At 36.0% G+C, this 19,355-nt stretch overlaps 1 protein-coding gene across 1 annotated transcript; it reads left to right on the forward strand.

Annotated features, from left to right (window-relative positions):
- Window positions 1-14,244: 14,244 nt before the first annotated feature.
- Window positions 14,245-19,168, forward strand: SWI1 (SWITCH1). Its single transcript, XM_059595229.2, is given in 12 exon segments — window positions 14,245-14,261; window positions 14,737-14,788; window positions 14,873-14,956; window positions 15,296-15,361; window positions 15,363-15,489; window positions 15,660-15,769; window positions 15,882-16,546; window positions 16,666-17,049; window positions 17,236-17,353; window positions 17,461-17,544; window positions 18,229-18,867; window positions 18,962-19,168. Coding segments are annotated over 12 exon segments (2,553 nt in total).
- Window positions 19,169-19,355: the final 187 nt, after the last annotated feature.

Consider the following 19,355-nt stretch of genomic DNA (forward strand, 5'->3'; position numbering starts at 1 on the left):
GACTACTTTTATGGGATCCAAGGGCAATGAAAAGGGGTCTATTATTAATTTAAGGCTATTTTTCAACCACAATCTCATTGAAGCATAGTAATAAGATTTTAAGAGCTTGTCGTTGCACGGTCAAAAGAAGTTTGAACAACCAGAATCCCTTCGAACTACGCGAACACAAGCGTGCGATCCAGCCAAAGTGTCACTGTTGATGGAGCCGGTTAACGGAGCACCGTTAATAATAATCCACAGCTCATTGTCATTGTCATTGTCAGGACGAAACAAGAATTTTTATTAACAGGGATCAAAGAATGGATAATAAATGTATTAAGAAAAAGGTTACAAGGTTCGCTGTACTAAACAGCTTGATCGGGGTGCAAGGATCCTTTGTTTGACAGGTAAGCTTTACAGCCTTCTCTTTACAAGATTACTCGAATTACATTCAATTTAGACAACCAATTATAAAAAAGCCTGATCTAATCATAACATGAAACAGGACCTCGGCGTGATAATTTATATCTGCTCAAATGAATTTAAACTTAATTTTGTGGATCCTGTGACATATTCAATTGCCTTAATTGAATGTTATGTAGCCTCATGATCTCTCTCATACTGATCAGTTCAACCCAATAAGACATGAATTTGGCAAACAGCTAGCTCTTTTCGTCAAAAGGAATTAATCCTTACCAAAAGGGCTGACATTTTAATAAACAGAACTCAAATATTAAGCAAAAAATGAAATTACAATTTTATCCGAATCAGTAAAATCTTGTTATTTGACCAAGCAGACCAAGTTTTGACTTCTATGTTGCCGGCCAGCTAGACAAACAATTCACACTATTTTAGCGGACGTTTTTGGCTGGGGGAAATCATGCGAGTTACATGATTCTTCTTGTTATATATAAACCAAACTGGTCTGGTTGTAACCAGGAAAAAATCGATCTGGTTTGCGTTGGGACATAGTGAGTAAGCTGTACGTGAGAATTGTAGGAAACTAAACCAATGGAAATTTAATTCCACACAATTGGTTTAATTTCCTCCAATATCTTACTTACAGTTTTCACTTGAAGTCGGAAAGCTCACTCTCGGTTCATCATTCATGGTGATGAACACTCTCTATCCTTAATTGCATTCATTTTATTTTGTCAGCTTCCATATGAATAAATATTAAATGCGTATCTCATGATCTAATAGTTTATTTAAGTTTTGGTCATTAATTACTTTTATAGCCCAATCAAATAGGTATTTTTTTCCCATACAGAATAGCACCCGCGGTTGGATCTCACTCGCTCGTGAGTGTCGGGACGTGGAGTCTTCTCTCCGGCGCTTGACATCTCTAGATCCATGCTCTTCCGCCATCCTTCGCCGCTGCTGTTTTGTTATGGTGTTTTATTATCTTTATGTTCATTTTCTGTTGTTTTTTCTGTAATTTTTGTTGTGTTTTGCTGTCTTTATTGTTCTTTGTGGGTTATTGTCTCCCTACTCCGACTTGGTTTGATTTTGTGGAGGAGACTTTTGTGGTTGGTGTTCGGCCTTCAACGGCACCCATCCAGTTTACTGCAGTACCTCTCTTGGAACAATCACTTCATTGTGGTTGTTGCCTTTACTACAATGGATTCTTCATCGAGTTTTTTTTTGCATTTGTCACCACCTTGTGCGGCCTTGGAAAATGCCCGACTCGTATGCCATTGCCTGCAGTTTGGTCCTTTTGGACCAGATTCAAAATTTGTTCTTGAATTTGTAATGCTTTAATTCTTGGGCTTTGTTGCCGGGGTGTCCACCCCTTATGTGGTCAATTAGTCCTGTAACCCGCTTTCTCTTATTTGATTACAAACAAACAAACAAAAAAAAAAAAAAAAAATTGTACAACATTTTGGTTCTTTTTGCACAAATGAAGGAAAAAGGCCAAAGAAAAAAAAAGAAAGAAAAGAGTTCAAACACTAGAGCCTTGAATAATAATGAAATTTGAACTAGCTACTAGCTGAAATCGAAATCCCTACTCTAAATTCACAAATCCAAATGCATCCTATGTTCATTCTATCCTTCCATATTCCTGATTGTCATTACTTTCCATTTGATTCAACAGCCATGAAAGTAAGATATATTCCATTGATTGAGCTTTCAAGAATTATAAATTAAGAGGAGCTATTCCTCCAACTCTTATCCATATCTCGTCTAATTCTTTTTTTAAATGTACCATTAGACCCGTAGGACGGGAGATAGATTCGAACAGATGCAAAGGTAGAAATGAAAAAAAAAAATATATGAATCGAGTTAAATGGGAGACGGAAAGGAAAAGGGTATTACGGAAAAAAAATGATATATAAATAAATGAATATTGTATCTCCTGAGTCCTTATGTTCCAATTTGTTACCATACTTGCTCCTTTGTATTTTCTTCAAAGAGGCCATGGGAGAGAAGGGGATAGGTTTTGCTTCCAAAAACCACGCTAATTTGTTATGTCAAGTTATAAGAAATTTAAAGCTTTCAACGTTAAAAACACTAAACAATGAAACTATTCTTACAAACATACACTTCAAAGCACATATACAACATATCAATCATCAGATCTTGAATGAAATTAAAACAAAAAACGAAAAAAGTACGTACCATATAATTCTAATTAAGTAGAAGTAAGAAAACTTCGTGGTTCCGCATAATGGAAGCAACCAGAAAAGCTCACCATCACAAAACCCATCAAAGCCATGCCAAGCACCACCCCAACAGCCATAGCCCCACACAAACTCCCAACCCCAACCCTCCTTTCTTCTCCCTTCCTCTCCTGCTCAGCCAAACGATCGAAACATCCTCCGGAAAGCTCCACCAGCGCCTTTTCTCCGTCGACCAAGCCATGGGAAAACCTCTCCGGGTCTTCTTCTTCTTCAGCAGAGGCCTCCCCTTCGTCGTTGAGGCACGACTCAGTGCAAGAACATCTCGAAGCATCGCCATCATCCACGTGGTTAATTAGGAGCGAGGTTTTGAAGCTTCCCCACGCGCGGAAGTCGCGCTCCAGTTCCGCAAGTCGCTGTTCGATGTGGTGCAAGTGGTGGGGCTTCGATGGGTGGGATGCCACCTCGGCTGAGAGGAGGTTGTTGAGGAACACAAACCTTTGCTCTATGTCTTCGAGGAGGAGTTGGGAGCAGGCGGTCGTGGCGGGGAGAGAGAAGAGCGGGGAAAGTTCAGATTCGAGTTCTTGAAGTTTTCTCTGCAAGGTTGAGTCGTATCTCTTTGTCATTTTTCTTTGTCCCTGGGAGATCGATCGGTTTTTCTTCTTCTTTTGGAGTTGGCTAGAGACGTAGTACGTGTGATTATGGGGGCAGGATAGCGGTTACAAATAGGGGGAGTTATATATATGTATATGTGAGTCATGTGACGGTTGAGGATTGGTTTTACAAAATAAAAAAAAATAAAAAATCCCCTTTTACGATATGGAGGGGCACAATATAATTGGATTTCTCAAAAGTTGAATTTATCTCATTTCAATCATGTTGTAAATTTTTTTTGTAAAACTTGTTTGTAAACCTACCATTCGTCTTTTTGTTTTGGTCCTTCTTAAGTGAGCCTTTGCTCAATTATTAAATATTTATAGCCATTTAATGATTTTTCAAATTCAAAAGTAGGAGCCATTTGCAATATTGTTATTGGATTTTATTTGAGGGGAAAATGCAGTTTACCCCTTGAAGTTTCAGGAGTTTTTCAATTTTAACTCTAAAGTTCAAAAATTGGCAATTTACCCCTCTGAAGTTTCAAAAATTGGCAATTTAAACCTTCCGTTTAATTTTTCCGTGGAAATTTTTTTAAAAAAGCCTGAGGGTAATGATGTAATTTCATAGATTTCGGTCCATTTTGACGGAAAAATTAAACTGAGGGTTTAAATTGCCAATTTTTGAAACTTCAGGGGGTAGATTACCAATTTTTGAACTTTGGGGTTAAAATTGAAAAACTTCTGAAACTTCAGGAAGGTAAACTGCATTTTCCCATTTATTTTATTTATTTATCTTTGTTGTGGGGGGAGTTTGGATCGACATAAGTATTCTTTTTAATTGTAGGTAGTAGTAGGCTATATATGAAAAAAAAAAAAAAAAAAAAAAAAACGTAAACTGTATATAATAGAGGGTGTAACAAGTCAAGTTCGGGCGAGTTGAGTTTGTTTAAGGTTGGCTCGTTCACAATTTTCATGAGCTTTGACGAGCAGCAATACTTGAGCTTAGCTCGGCTTGGCTCCTTAAGGAGAATTCCTTATGCGAGCTCAATCGAGCTTGCTTGAGTAATCGGTACTTGGCTCGAAGCCTAATCAAATTCACCCTCTCAAAATTCCAAACGGCACAAAATTACTGCCTAAAAAGTTAACAAATGCATGTGACAGCTGCCTTGGTGTGCTTCAGTAAGTAGTACATATATCAAGTATATCAGATATAATTATTGGAATTGCATAAAATGAATGACCAATTTTTGCAAATGAGCATGCAATTGAGATATTAAAAACCGAGACCCGCTATTCTTTTAACTCTTGTTCATCTTTTGTCTAAATATATCATGCCTGTAAAGATGGTGAAAGGTTATGTAATAGAATACATAGGCTTGAGTACGTGTTTAAAAAGGCAAATGACTCTTGTGATTTGCAACATCGTAACGATTCGTACGAATTTGTAATTTGAATTATCCATGAATCCATGGCCTTGTTTGTTAAACCACAACCCACCCCCACCACCCCCTCCCCCCCCCCCCCAATCCCCTCACATTCCTCCTCATTCCACCACACTATTTACTTCTGCAAAAAAAACATTCTTATTTTTATATCAAATCATTCACATTTTATATTACATCATTTATTTTTTATTCCTATTCAAATAAAAAAATCACTGCAAAATAAAATTTTTCACTTTCCAATACCACATTTTTATTTTCCCATACCAATCATTATTTTATTTTATTTTTTACACCTAAACAGTGCAGTGGTGTTTGGTGTTGTTTGCCAAACACCACCCATATGTTATAATGTGGTCCGTTATATTTTCTTTCATAATTAATTCTATTTATTATACGAATCACATTAATTTCATCCAATGGCAATATCCCTTTTCATATGGATATTTTTAAACTTATTTACTCTTCCATACATATTTTATTATTTTTATTAGATCATAACTTCGTCTAATTATCTACTCTGAATAATACAAAATTATGAGATTCCTCAAATCAGTTTATACCAAATTAAGGAAGCTATATATATACACTATGGATTGATTAGGATCATATTGGGCATGCATACAATTGTTCATGCCAACAATCATAGCTACTTTGTGTCTCAATCGAGATATAGTTATCATTAAAAGTGGTGAATTTCTCAGTAGCCGATGAATTATCAGTATATATAAACATACGTCAATAAAGGTAAATAATTATCAGTGTAGAGCAATGTTAAAAGAAAAACTTTTATCTTCTTTTTATTCATTTTTATTCCTTTAAAAATGATGTAACTTTTAAAATTACTATTCAATTAATATTTAATAGTAATTGCCAAAGGAATAACTGATTCACAGTGAGGAAGAAGAGAAGAACTGAAAACAGAAAAACTAACTCTTAATCGATAGCTCATTCTCTAACTAACTCCACGTGTAATAACTGATTCTAACTAAGCTTGCTTCCTTTATTTCATTGGCTTGCTAACAGTAATCCATTTTAAATCTAGAAATAATTTTAAAAACTACAACGTTTTAATAGAGCTTTAGAGTGATACTATTACATCACCTTTAAAATTAAGGGTTAATAACTTTTTTGGTACCTGAGTTTTCATTTTTTTATTTTTTCCCTCCTAAGTTTTAAAACATGACAAATCTAGTACTCAACCTATGGGGAAAAGATAAAATCAATACCTCTGTTAGTTCCATCAGTCCTACTTAATGGGTTTAGTATGAAAATCAACAAGGAAAGCTTGGAACTAGTCTCTGAAATTACCCGAAAGAACTTGGACATGTAATAGTGTCTAAAATAAAAATAAATTACTGTCAACTCGGCAACACATTATTTCCGGTGTTTTCTCGGCAACCAAACAGAGGCAGCTCGTTTTTTTTTTTTTTTTTTTTTTTATAATTATTTTTACTTTTTAGGGTTCCAAGCTTTCCTTGTTGATTTTCCTACTAAACCCGTTAAGTAGGACTGATGGAACTAACAGAGGTATTGATTTTGTCTTTTCCCCATAGGTTGGGTACTAGATTTGTCATGTTTTAAAACTCAGGGGGAAAAAAATAAAAAAGTGAAAACTTAGGTACCAAAAAAGTTATTAACCCTAAAATTAAAAAAACCTTTAGTAAAACGCTGATAACTGATAAGCATGGAATGAAATTTAGAGCATTTCCAATGGATGAGCCATATTTTTATGTAAAATGGCTTCTCAAAACTCACTTTTATCTAGTTTAACTAAGTTATTTTTAAATGTTTCTACATCTGATTAGCTATATTTCTATCTATTCTATTAAAATATTATTAAAAGCTATAAAAGTTTTGGGAAAAAAAGAACATGCAGAGAAAAAATAGGAAAAGATTTGGGAAAAAGAGAAAATAGGTGAGAGAAACAATGAAAAATAAAATAGCTCACTTAAAAAGTGCTGCTACATTTAGCTTTTTTTTTAGCTCTTCCAATCAAATATCTATTTTACATTTTCTTTTGGCTAATCCAATGTAGGGTTTTTTAAACATTTGAAGAGTCATTTTAGATAAAAGTAATATTTAGCTCTTCCATTGGAAATGCGCATAGGTTGATAATTAGTTTGATAAAACGACATCGTTTCCCATTCTCTTAATAATCGCAAAACTTCCTCATTCCCCCCCCCCCACCTTTCCTTCTCACATTTTCATCTCCCTCCCAACTCCCACTCCCTCGAATTTATCGCGAAGCTTCCATTCCCGTCTTTCTTTCTCTCTGCAAGACGAGGATTTCAAGAATCAGAAGAAGAGTTTAAGGTAATTTCTTCCTTCTTCTAGTCTCTCTTTCTCTCTCTCTTCCATGGACAGATGATGGACTCTCCGTGGTAGTTGTCTTGTGTTAAATTTTAAATAAATTTGACCTGGGTTTCGCATGATTGATTTACCGTGCATTTTTAGAAAAGAAAAAAAATCGTGGGTCTTTCTGTTTAAGATTATATGATGGTCGGTTATGTAGATAGTTGAGGGAAATTGATTGGGACAGTTGTATTATTGTAAATCTGATGATTTTTGAAATACCCATTTGATCATTAATTTAATTGTTAGTAGATTATGGAAAATATCTGTTGAAATCCGGAACTCTATTTTATTTTTTGCAATTCAATGTGAACAACCTGATCCATTGACGGGTGGCATTACCAGGGAAAGCAATCAAACTTCTCTGCGATTAACTTCTGAATTACATTTCTTTCTCTGTGTGACTGTGTTATAATTATTTTTCTATAATTGCGAGCTTCAAGTAATTAATTAGTTCAAAAATAAGCAGAGGTACCTACCTGCTTTTTAGTTGTTGAAAAGAGTTTTTTTTTTGGGTGTGGAATTGAAAAGGGTAATCAGTCTTACAGAGCTCAAAAAATGAGTTCTCACTAGAAAGTATAAATGCGGAAATAGATGGTCTCAAAGAGTAGATATGCGTCATTGTAAGTACCATTTGAAAGTCATTTGTCCTTAAGCTCCTTCCAAGTCATAATTTGCAACTTTGTATGAAGACAATTATAGAAAGTTAGTAATGCCACCGGTCAGCAATAATGCTTGCATGATAAATTACATCTGAAAACTGGATTCAGGAATGAAAAGTGCTGCTGCTGTCTGTTGCAACAGTACCATCTTTAACATATTGGTTGATGTAGTCATGTAGCTTTGCAGTGTCTAATTTCAATTCTCTGTTTTCTGCTTTCAATGTTCAGAGTTGATTTGGTATCTTGATATTTGTTTTAAGGTAATCTAGTCTTTACGAATATCATATAATATGCACACTGCAATACTGCGATACCATTTGGATATCAAACCGCTCTTTTTGAAGGTTATGTAATTGGTGTTTGTGAAACATCCATTCCAGCACAACAATCATCAACTATTTTAGTTCGGTTACACTTTGAATAGTGTGTTAAATTAGTGGCATGATCATTGAAGTATAATGGCAAGCTTGGTGACAATTAAATTTAACTTGATCATAGATATTCATGGTAAATAACCAAAATGGGAACCGTAAGAGCCAATGTAGTCTAATGTTTCAATATAACTCATACAAGGCTAATATTGTTGTTTTGAAATCTCCTACTGATTTTTCTGTGGTGTCTTGTTTGCAAGCTGACTGAGTACTGTGTATCTACCTGAAATTTCTGAAATTATATCTATTGAGGTAAAAAATTGATCCTATACTTTTAAGAATTGTATATATTTGTTTTTGATAACATGGTTTTGCATTACGAGGTCACTTCAAAGGTTGAAGTCAGTTAGTTAAGTGGCTTTTTAGTTCAATTTCTGTTTAGTACTAAGAATTTGAACTGAGATACACCACTGAAATTAGAAGTTGATCATGCTTTGAAGGCATTTTTTAGTATGATTAAGAAAACATTTTTAGCATCCGTTCTGATAATGGTTATCTTCTTCTAGGTAGATCAGAATTGAAAGTGACTTCCAATTTCTTTGAATTAGCGCTTATCTTTGCCTTTTGTGTCTTCGTTGTTTTTGTCGAAGCCTTGAATTGCTGCACAAAATAAATCATATTAAACATAGCGAATATAATTGGCGTTGATGAATACGTCAATTTTGATTTTCCCGTTGGAATTGTTGTATCATCTTCATCTCCAAGATGCTAAACGGAAGTTGGAAATGGAAATTGAAGAGATGAAAAGGAAAGTACACTTGTTTTTAGCATACTGGGATGAAGTTGATACAAGAGTTCACTAGATGGATCGAAGAGTGACTAATTAAGCCGGTCCAAGGAATGAATAATGTTCTTATTGTTAAATTCATCAATCTTGTCTATGGTTGACTATGTGTGTTGAGAGAGAGAGAGATTGATAGGCATGTGGTGTTTTGTAAAGGATTTTGGGAGTTCAAAGCCCCATAAGGTGAGAATCTCCATTGTGTTAGGGTTAGGTTTGTGTTTCTTTTGACAGAACCCTAGCTTTTTTGTTGATTAATGATTTTAATCAGTTTAATAGGGTTGTAATATGAGATTCTATACTTTGGAATGGTGGTTATGGATTTCTATCGGGTTTTGGGGATTGTTTTATTGTTGTTTATAAAGTTGTAAACACAAAAGTTTTGATTTGGGGGTCTTAGATGATGGTTTAGGATGATAATCAATACCAAGTATTTGTGAACAATACTCAAAAAGGCCGTGAAATAATTGTCTTAAAATATACAAAGCTTTCAAATAGGAAATATTATGTAAAGATGGGGAAAGGGCAAATGACTTTTGTGATTTGAAACATCCTACGTATTTTTAATTAATTTAAATTAACCGTTCAATATGTTGTAAGGTTGTCCGTTATCTATATTTTCTTTCATAATTGTGTTAATTATATGATCAATCGCATTTCATGCAACCCAATGGCAATATCCCTTTTCTTCTACACATATTTCTATTGGATCATAACTTTCTCTAATTGTTGTTTAAATCACACTATATCAATGAGTGGCTAATTACACGATAACTCTTGTAATAAATCTCGATCCCAGCTTAGAGACATGAGTTTAACAAAAATTGACTGGATCCCATATATAAATTAAAACTCACCAAATCTTCACAGATTGGACATTCTAATTATGACAAAGTTGTCATTAAGTTTAAGTAAATTTTTAACACTAAACCAATTTACAAAATGTGAAAATTTTCAATAATTTACTTATCTATGAAAAGGGTCTAGACCCTATAAATTAACTAGTAATGTAACGCAATATTGTTTCAAGATCAGATCTAGAGGGGGGAAATATGGGTAGGAATAGTAGCAGAAAACCTGTGGAGAAGATGGTGATAGTGGTAATTATAGTACTTGTGCTAATTGTAGTGCAAGCTGATCATAATCCTCTCCCTCCCTCTCTTCCTCCCTCTTTAATTTCTCCTTGCTTTTCCTCTCTCAAACCATGTGAAGATGGAAAGCACGTAAACAGAAAAAGATGCGATGAAAGGTGCAAAAAGAGTAGTTGCAGATCAATTAACGTTGAATCTGTATACAGAGGTTGCGTTGGTCTTTGCAAAGCATTGTGCTTGAAAGGAGAGTCTCATCGTCGGTATCATTCTAAGAATTTCTGTTTCTTTTCATATAAGTACATAAATATTCTTATGCATACAAGTGTGGATATGATATATATAATTTCTTATTTTCCATCTTTATTTAATCAATAATAAGTATATAAAGCCCAGTTTAGGGGGGAAAATATAGTAGTTTAACTTCAATAATGCCCATATTCTCCCTTGGCAATTCAATATTCGAATCTCGCTAGCTAGCTCATAGTCATAGACGATCATGTGGGAGCTTTTTATTTACGATTCTATTATCTGTATCTAAATATTTTATTATTGTTAGATTCTTGATGTTGTTATCTATAAACAGATGGTAAACGTACGGTCATGACAGAGTGGAGGACGAATTAAAGTTGTTTCTTAATGTTATTGAAGAAGAAAAGATCGATGTGATTGTTAATTATGTACTCTGAATGAAATAAAATCATGAGATTCCTCAAATTAGTTTGTACCAAATTAATTAAGGAAGCTATATATACACTTTAGATCATATTGGGCATACTCGTTCTTGCCAATAATCATTCTATTTTGTATCTTAATCAATGTAGTTACCGTTAAAAGTAGTTAATTTCTATTACACCCTATATATTGTTAGGGGTGACAATTTGTGTTCGTGTATTGAGTCATGGGTATAAGATTTAATAAATTAACCCTAAACTGATTCATTTAATTAAACGAGTTAGACCCTTCAACTCTACGCACTAATTTTGTATTGGGTTTGTGTCGAATTTGTAAGTCATATAAAAAATTTTCAATTTTAAATATCGCTTGTCGAGTTTTGGTCGTGTCAAGACATGCGTATAAGACTTACAATAGCACTAAATTTACTATATGTGTTTTGTGCACGCTTCAATTTGGGGCTGACCGATCACCCCCAAGTGGTCAAATGGGAGTGGTTTTGGCCGGTGGTCACTCCATTATTTTATGTTTCTTGGGTTTTTTAATTTTTTTTTTTTTTAAGAAATTTTGTATTTAACTTTTTTTTTTTAAGAGGAAACTTTATTTAACCTCGCTAAATTTTTGTCACATTTGTAATTATTTTCCTAAACTTTAAAAATTCTTAATTTAGTGTATCAAAATTTAAAAAGTTTACAAATACAATGTTACTCATCCCATCCATTAAGATTTTTTATTAAATCTTAATGGAGGATGTGAAATTTTTCAAAATATCATTATTTGTTTAGGGGGAAAACGTGGAAGCCGTGGATTCCATGATCACATGAGCTTCAATGTCGTGTCGTTGATAGTGATAACAAATGAAGAAGAATATGATAGTGATGATGATCGATGAAGATGGAGATTTAATTGTTTCAGCGAAATCCCTCAAGCAGTATGGGAAGCTCCATCTTAATTAGCACAATTCGAAAAATTCTGCGATTAATTAAGTTCACGATCAAGCTGGACTTGACCAGAATTCAGACTCTGCATTTGAGGATTACAAAGAAATAGAACCAAATACCATTTCAAAGCTAAAGAAGTCGGTTGTTGCCTCGGCTGAATCACCGGAATCTCACCGGCGGCAGCTATCTAGGGCAACTGACGGCGACCTTGGAATCTGGGGTGAGTCTTGGCCCTGGAGAATACTTCATGGATGTGTTTGTGGGTACTCCTTAACATTTCTCTTTGGTTTTGGATACTAGTAGTGATCACCTATCGCTTTTGGATTTTTTTTTTTTTTAAATGTTTAATTATTTAATTAAGATAATAATTTTACAGAAGTATAAGAATCATTTCACCTCTTTACCAATATATCTTATTTAACCTCAAACCCTAACAGCGCGCTAAGGGTATGGGTGACTTTGCAAATTTTATAAAATTTATTAAATTAAGAACTTTTGAAGTTTAGGAAAATAATTACAAATGTGATGAAAGTTCATGGGAGTTAATGTAAAGTTTATTTAAAAAAAAAAAAAAAAAAAAAACTCTTTATGCCTAGGGGCATTTTGGAGATTTCATCCACCCCATTAAGGACATTTTGGGGACTTCATCTGCTAAAAACTCACGCGCGACTCATGTGGGTAATTTTCTATCATGGAAGACGGACAAAGGCTAACAAATGGGCAGACTTGCTAGGAGTTGAAACTTGATTTTTGGGAGAGGACAGTGGCGGAGCTAGAACATCATTGTTGTAGGGGCCAAACTAAAATATGAGGAGTAATTACCTTTTGCCCCCATAAACTACAATACCTTGGCACTTTTTCCCCATGACTACCAATTATATATGACACCTAACTTCATCAAACTACCATCTTATGACAAAAAGCCCCCTCCTATCAGTCAAAAGAGTTACGGTCAACGATCATGTGCAAGTCATGCGCCATTTAAAAAAAAAATTTTCTTCCACTTTTGCTCTCATTTAAAATTGTTTTCATGTGTTGGATTAAGGTTTAAGAGGGTATAAACGTCATTTTCTCGGTCTGAAGTGAGGGCAAAAATGGAAGAAAAACAATTAAAATGGCACATGACTATTGACTGTCAATTTTAACCCATTTGACTGACGAAAATAGGTTTTTTGTCATAAGATGATAGTTTGATGGGGCCAAGTGTCATAGTTGATAGTTCATGGGAAGAAAGTGCCAATGCGCTGTAGTTCATGGGGGTAAAAGGTAATTACCCCAAAATATGATAAACATAATCTAAAACAAAAATGAATGGCAACTTAACATAATTGAACCAAAAAACACCAAAAAAAAATTAAAAAAAAAAATGCATAAATGGTTTAAAGGTGTGTAAAGAATACTTTCTAAGAGTTTATGGCAATTTGAATCAAATTTTTGGGTTAGCGATTGATAGTGTCCCTTATTTATGTTTGTCTGTGTTTATATATATAAAAGTATACATGTCTCTTTAATTATTGTATGTCAGTGTGTCATTATACGTACCTAGTGCTTCTTTATCTAAATTTCTAATGTTTTAAGGTTTGTAGATTGAGATTTGCGTAAAGCCAATCGAAGAAAGGACATAGGTCTATAATTTGTTTTCTATTGTGTTTAGTAATTTAAAACAAAAAAAAAAAAAAAAGAATAATTAAAAAATTATCTTATAATACAAATAACAGAAAAACTTATCCATAAAAATAAAAATAAAAACTTTTTCAACTTTTTTATTCAATAATTGTAGTGAGATGTCCAAATTCGGCCACCATTTTTGCTCTATCGTATCCTACATTACACCTATTTTTTTTTTTTTTTTTTAATCTAAAAGGAATCTTGACACAATACATCCCTTACCCCCTGTCTGTAGAGGCCACAACCCCTATAGGCCAACATGTGGCTCTGCCACTAGGGGAGGGGGAAGGAGGGTCGATTGCCACTTTTTAAACATTAGAAGCGAGATTGAAAAATGGGTCTAGCTTCGGAAGATTAAATGTAGTTTCTCTTATAATTTTCTAGTAGAATTGAGAAATTTCCGTGATTGAGAGAATAAAAGAGAAGAAAGTATATTGACAGCTTTCATTTATCACAAATTTTGCTTCATATATGCCGTGTGATTTACTTTAATTAGGATGGTTTAGGTGAAACTCCCTACTTTGAACTTCATGTAATTGTATTATGTTTTATTTTTACAATACATATAGAGTATGAAGCCCGAGTAGCATTGGGTTCAATTTGTTAGTTTTTTATTTCGTTTATGCAAGCAATAGGGTTAATTAACTAGCTAGCTCATGGCCGATCATGTGGAAGCTTCTTATTTACCATTCTATCATATGTATAATGTATCTAAATTTTTTCTTTTTTTTTAATAATAATAATAATTATTAATTAGATTCTTGATGTTGTTGTCAATAAACAGTTAGTATAACAATCATACCTATTTTGTATCTTATTCCATATATATAGTTTCCACTAAAAGTAGTTAATTAATTTCTCATCAGTTAATAAAATGGGACAAAAATGTGAATTAGAAAAAGAAACGTAACTTGGGACTCAATCCAACAATTTTCTCGACCAAAAAAAAAAAAAAAAAAAAAGACTAGTGAGGGGCATATTTGGAAAATGCCGCGTAGGGGACCAAAAATGGATGAAGAGCTCACGTGAGATGCAAGACGTCTGGTAATTAATTATTAATTTGTTCTCTCTCTCTCTCTCCCTCTCTTTTACTCTGAAATGTTGCACTGCTCACTTTTCCGTGCGTAACAGATTTTCGCACCACATCCTCTCTTTTTCTCGAGAAAATTTTCAATGAAAAGTTCTGCTATATATATATATATATATATATATATTTGTACTTCCTTTCTTCTTTTTGTGATTTCTTTTCGTATTTGTTTTTGGTTCAGAATGTTTGTCTCCGAATAGAGAGCTCTGCAGATTTTGCTAGGTTAGTCAATAGTGTTCGTTAGCTTTTTCTTACACAGCCGCCATACTTAATTTCTTACCATTCGTAGAACTTGTCCAAGCAAATTAAAGTAAAAAAAAAAAACTCCAAATTTCTAAATTTGTCCCTTCATCTTTTGCAGTTCTCGGTCATCGTTTTTGTAAACTGCATTTTGCTCTGTGTTCTTTATTCAGATCTCACATACACGGAGGAAACTCGAGTGAATTTGATCCTGCACCAACTATTGTAATCTTTCGCTCTCTTCTCTCTCTCTCTCTCTCCCTACTTTTGTGTAGCGTTTTGTTAGGTTTTCTCTCACTGTGCCTGTAGCTGTCGCTCTCTCTCGCGCATCCGGCTCTCTCTCCCACTCTTGTCCTTGGAACTGTTAGGGTGAGAGCAATAGCCAATCCGGCGGTGCGTGAGCTTTACTGTCCCCTGCACGCTCTACAATCGCGCGTGTAAGGCTGCCCGGGCCAGTCTGTTGGGGCTTACAATTGTGCGTGCACATGTCGTAGATTAAAAAATAAATAAATAAAGAAAAGGGCGAAGGAACCGGAGAAGATTCTAATAATGAGTTACGAAAACCGCATGCATGGCATGGCAATGGCAACCATACCACTACCAGAACCATAGAAAATATATATGTATATATTTTCTCTGACGATTTGTGTGTGCGTGTGAGAGCTGGAGAGAGAGAGAGAGAGAGAGAGGGTGCATAGGCCAGATGATGGGAGTAAGAGAGTAGGGGTATAGTGTAAATATGTGTATTTTTTATTGACCACCGGAATAATTGGGTATTTGGTACGTGGTGTCTGTGTATGTGTGTGCGTTCGTCGTCTTTTGGTTTCCCTTTGGGCAGGAAATGGAGTACTTGGAAGATGGAGGGGAAAGGCAATCTTTGGCCAGACATACACTGCCCAGAAGTTCTTCCATTTGTTCTCTACTCGGTAAGACACCATCAACAACCCCCTCCTGATACGTATCTTTTTTTCACATCCCGCATATGCCCCTCCCCGTCCTTTTGCTTCGAATTTATACCGACGTCCCTCTCACACAAACAGTTGTACAAAATGTTTAAGACTCCGACTTACCCGTTTGCGCCTTTTTCGCATTGCAGAGGCTTCAGAGGCCATAGAGCACGTCAGAGTGGGTTCTTTCTATCAGATCGACCACTCCAAGCTCACCCCTAAAACCCCATATCAGCTTAACTCGATCCGGGTCGTCATGGTACGTTTCATATTCCGTATATATGTGTGAGTAATTTTTTCAAATATTTTGTGGGCTTTTTTTTTTTTTTTTTTTTTTTCTTTTTTAATATTGATGACTGGGGATATTGCAGGTGAGTGAGAAGACGGAGCTTAATGTAGCAGTGAGGTACCCAAGCACTTACTCTCTTCGTACGCACTTCAGCGATGGGAACTGTGGGAAACTGGAGGGGAAGAAGCTCCCTGCTCTGACCGAGAAATACATAATGGATTCAGACCTGGCTGGAGACGTGCTTTACCGAAGAATACCACCCCAGGAAATTGCAGAAAAGCAAAACTCGTGGAGCTTCTGGTTGGTGCCTTCTACGGTGGCTGAGAAAGACTCGGGCCCAGCCTTGAGGACTAGGCTTAGAAATGCGGTTTCTAAAAACGGTTTGTGCTGGTCTGACCTCAAACTCACCGGGATGGTCCAGTGGGGTAAGCGTAAGCAGGTCCGGTTTCTAGGCAATCTCGGAGAGCAAAATGTTGAAACCTTATCGAGGAAGGCGAAAGATGAAGAAGAAGAAGAAGAAGAAGAAGAAGAAGGGAAAGGAGATGAGGATGAGATAGAAGAAATTGAAGAAGGTCTAAAGGTAGAGTCGTCTAAGACAAGGAAGAATCTTAAGAGAAACTGTCATGGTTCAAGCAGAGCTCAAAAACCCAAAAGAGCAAAGCATGAGAACCAATGCCAGACCCAGGTTTACAATCAGAGTAAGAAGAAAAAGCTCAAAGAATCCATTGAAAGATGGTCTGTTGAGAGGTGAAGACAGAGGACTGGACAATGATATATAATTTTATAATTTTTTCTTTTCTTTTTGTCAAGTAGTTGGTTTGGGATTTGGCTTTTTAATTAATTAATGGGTAAAATTGTATTTGAAGGTATAAGTTGGCTGAGGAGAACATGTTGAAGATTTTGAAGGCAGAACGAGCTGTCTTTGGGAACCCTATATTAAGGCCAGCTCTGAGAACGGAGGCAAGGAAGCTCATCGGCGATACTGGTTTGTTAGACCATTTGCTGAAGCATATGGCTGGAAAAGTGGCGCCCGGTGGGGCTGAGCGGTTCAGGCGGCGGCACAATGCTGAAGGGGCCATGGAGTATTGGCTGGAGAGTGCTGATCTAGTAAATATCAGAAAGGAAGCTGGGGTTCAGGACCCTTATTGGACTCCACCACCTGGATGGAAGCCTGGAGATAGCCCCTCCCAGGATCCCATTTGTGCCAGAGAGCTAAGGGATCTCAAGGAAGAAATTGCCAAAATACAAAAGTAGTGACCTTTTTCTTCGTATCATTGATGTAAAATGTCCAATTTCTCTTTTCAGTTGTGAACTTATGTGTCCTTTTGTAGGTATACTTTATGGATCTTACTAGTAACTTTTTGCTTGTTATCACTGCTCTTAATTACGTACGTTGGCCCATTTCTTATTTGGAGTTGGTCTTAATGAACAAACAGGGGTATGCAGGAGCTAGAGACCAAGAAGCAAGAGGAGAATCTAGCTATTGTCCCTATCCCAACCTCTTCTGTGACGACTCTGACATGGGACCTTAAAGCTTCATTGATTCCATTGAAGGTGAACAAGTTTTAGGATGGATTAATTTTTATTTTTAATTTCATTCGTTCAGCTTGATGATCGATGCCTCTTTTAATTAACTACGTGCGTAATCGATCTTTTCACAGGAAATGCATATTGAATTGATGAATAGGAAATCTAAGATTGAAAAACAGCTGATGGAAATTTCACAATCTTTGAGCGGAATGGAGGTACCAAACCTTGAACCTACCCCTTTAGTTCTCGATATTTTGTTGATCGAAAGTGTTTAGTATGATCTGGGCTTTTAATTGATGTGAAGCACGTGATAATTTACGGTCAGAGGAGTAGTATTCAAATTAATTTGGGACTGATGCATTTAATTTTCACTCATTCCCAATGCATTATCAAACTGAATTAAGTCTCATATATATTGGTTAACAATTGATCAGAAGATAACATCCTGAACTTGAATTGCTTTGTTGATGTTTAATCTGTTGTAAAACAGTAAAAGAATTGATCGAGAAAGTAGGTCCTCCTAACCAGAGTCAATGAAATAGGCTAAAAAACCTGTCCCCTCTTTTATGAGTAGTTATAATTAGAATGATTTGATGACGTGGTGGAGATGAATTGATACGTGATGAGCGACTGTTATAAAAAATCCGTCTCCTCTTTTTATGAGTAGTTATAATTAGAATGATTTAATGACATGATGAAGATGAATTCATACGTGATGAGCGACTCTTATAATTTCTTGTCACTTTATTTGATGTATTGATTTGATGAAGGAATGATATTAAGTATTGCAAACAACATCATAATAATTAATAGCATGGGGATCAATGACATTAATGTACATCATTGATGGTGTTGACTGATGAGGATGCTGGGATCATTAATTAATTGCATTAATGCAGGAGTTAATGGGGATGCTGAAATCAAGAATGGAGGAACCAATCATGTCAGAAACAGAAGCACCACCGCCATTATTGATAGGATCGCCAACAACAACATCCGACACTGAAAGAGAGAGAAAAGATCAGGTGGAACAAAACAACAAATCAGCAGTAGAAGTGACAGCAACAGAGGACAAGGCAGCAAAGATAGAAAGGCTAAAGAGCGGGTTCAGGATTTGCAAGCCACAGGGTACCTTCCTGTGGCCAAACATGGCCACGTCCCCTCAGTCGTCGTCTGTGGTCCACCTTGAAGACCTCCTTGTAGTCCGGACCCCACCCTCAGCCTCTTCCGCCACCTCTGCTGCCCACCTCCTCCTTCCATGTAAGCCCCACCACCCAACTTCACCTGTCAAACCATTGGCTGAGAGGCTACCAGCTGTCAGCAATATTGCCGGCATTCTTAACAGTCTCGCTACACCCGCCCCATCTCCTCCTCCTCCTCCACCTGAGACCCCACAAACCACTTTCAAGGGCTGTGTCATCAACCTCAATGAACCCCCTCAGATCCAACACAGCGACACAGCTGGCTTCTGTGGGAGTGGGACCATCACCTACCAAAGACGCCACCATAACATTACCTCCGATGCTTCAATGCCAAGTGTACGTGAGCAGCTCTGATCAGTCCTTGTCTCCTCTTCCATTTTAATTTTAATTTATGATGTGTATTTTTACTTGCTACTTAATTTCTATACAGTTGGCAATGGGTAAGAAAGATCAGGACGAGGAAACAGAAGCAAAGGACATCATGACAAGCAACTGTGATGAGCAGCAGCAAACTCCTTGTGGAGGTTGCTCCTCTTCCACCTCCAACTCCTCGTGTTTTCCATCAGGAGAAAGCTTATGGTTGGCTCTGGCTACTTCCAACCCATCATCGTATTTGGAAAAGTCTAATCGGGGTTGATTAACTGCTTTTAATTTGCCTAATCACATCATTTATAGTGAGGCTCAATTGTAGCCTTCCTAGGGAATATAATAGTATACTACTATAGTTACACTTTTGGACAATATAACTAAATTGCATAGGGGAATAGGGGAATAGGGGATATAATTAAATATTGGGCATGTGGGTTCTGGAAGTAGGAAAGGTT

The sequence above is a fragment of the Corylus avellana genome, chromosome 5 (genome assembly GCF_965113065.1).
Source record: "Corylus avellana chromosome 5, dhCorAvel1.hap1.2, whole genome shotgun sequence".
Taxonomy (NCBI): domain Eukaryota; kingdom Viridiplantae; phylum Streptophyta; class Magnoliopsida; order Fagales; family Betulaceae; genus Corylus; species Corylus avellana.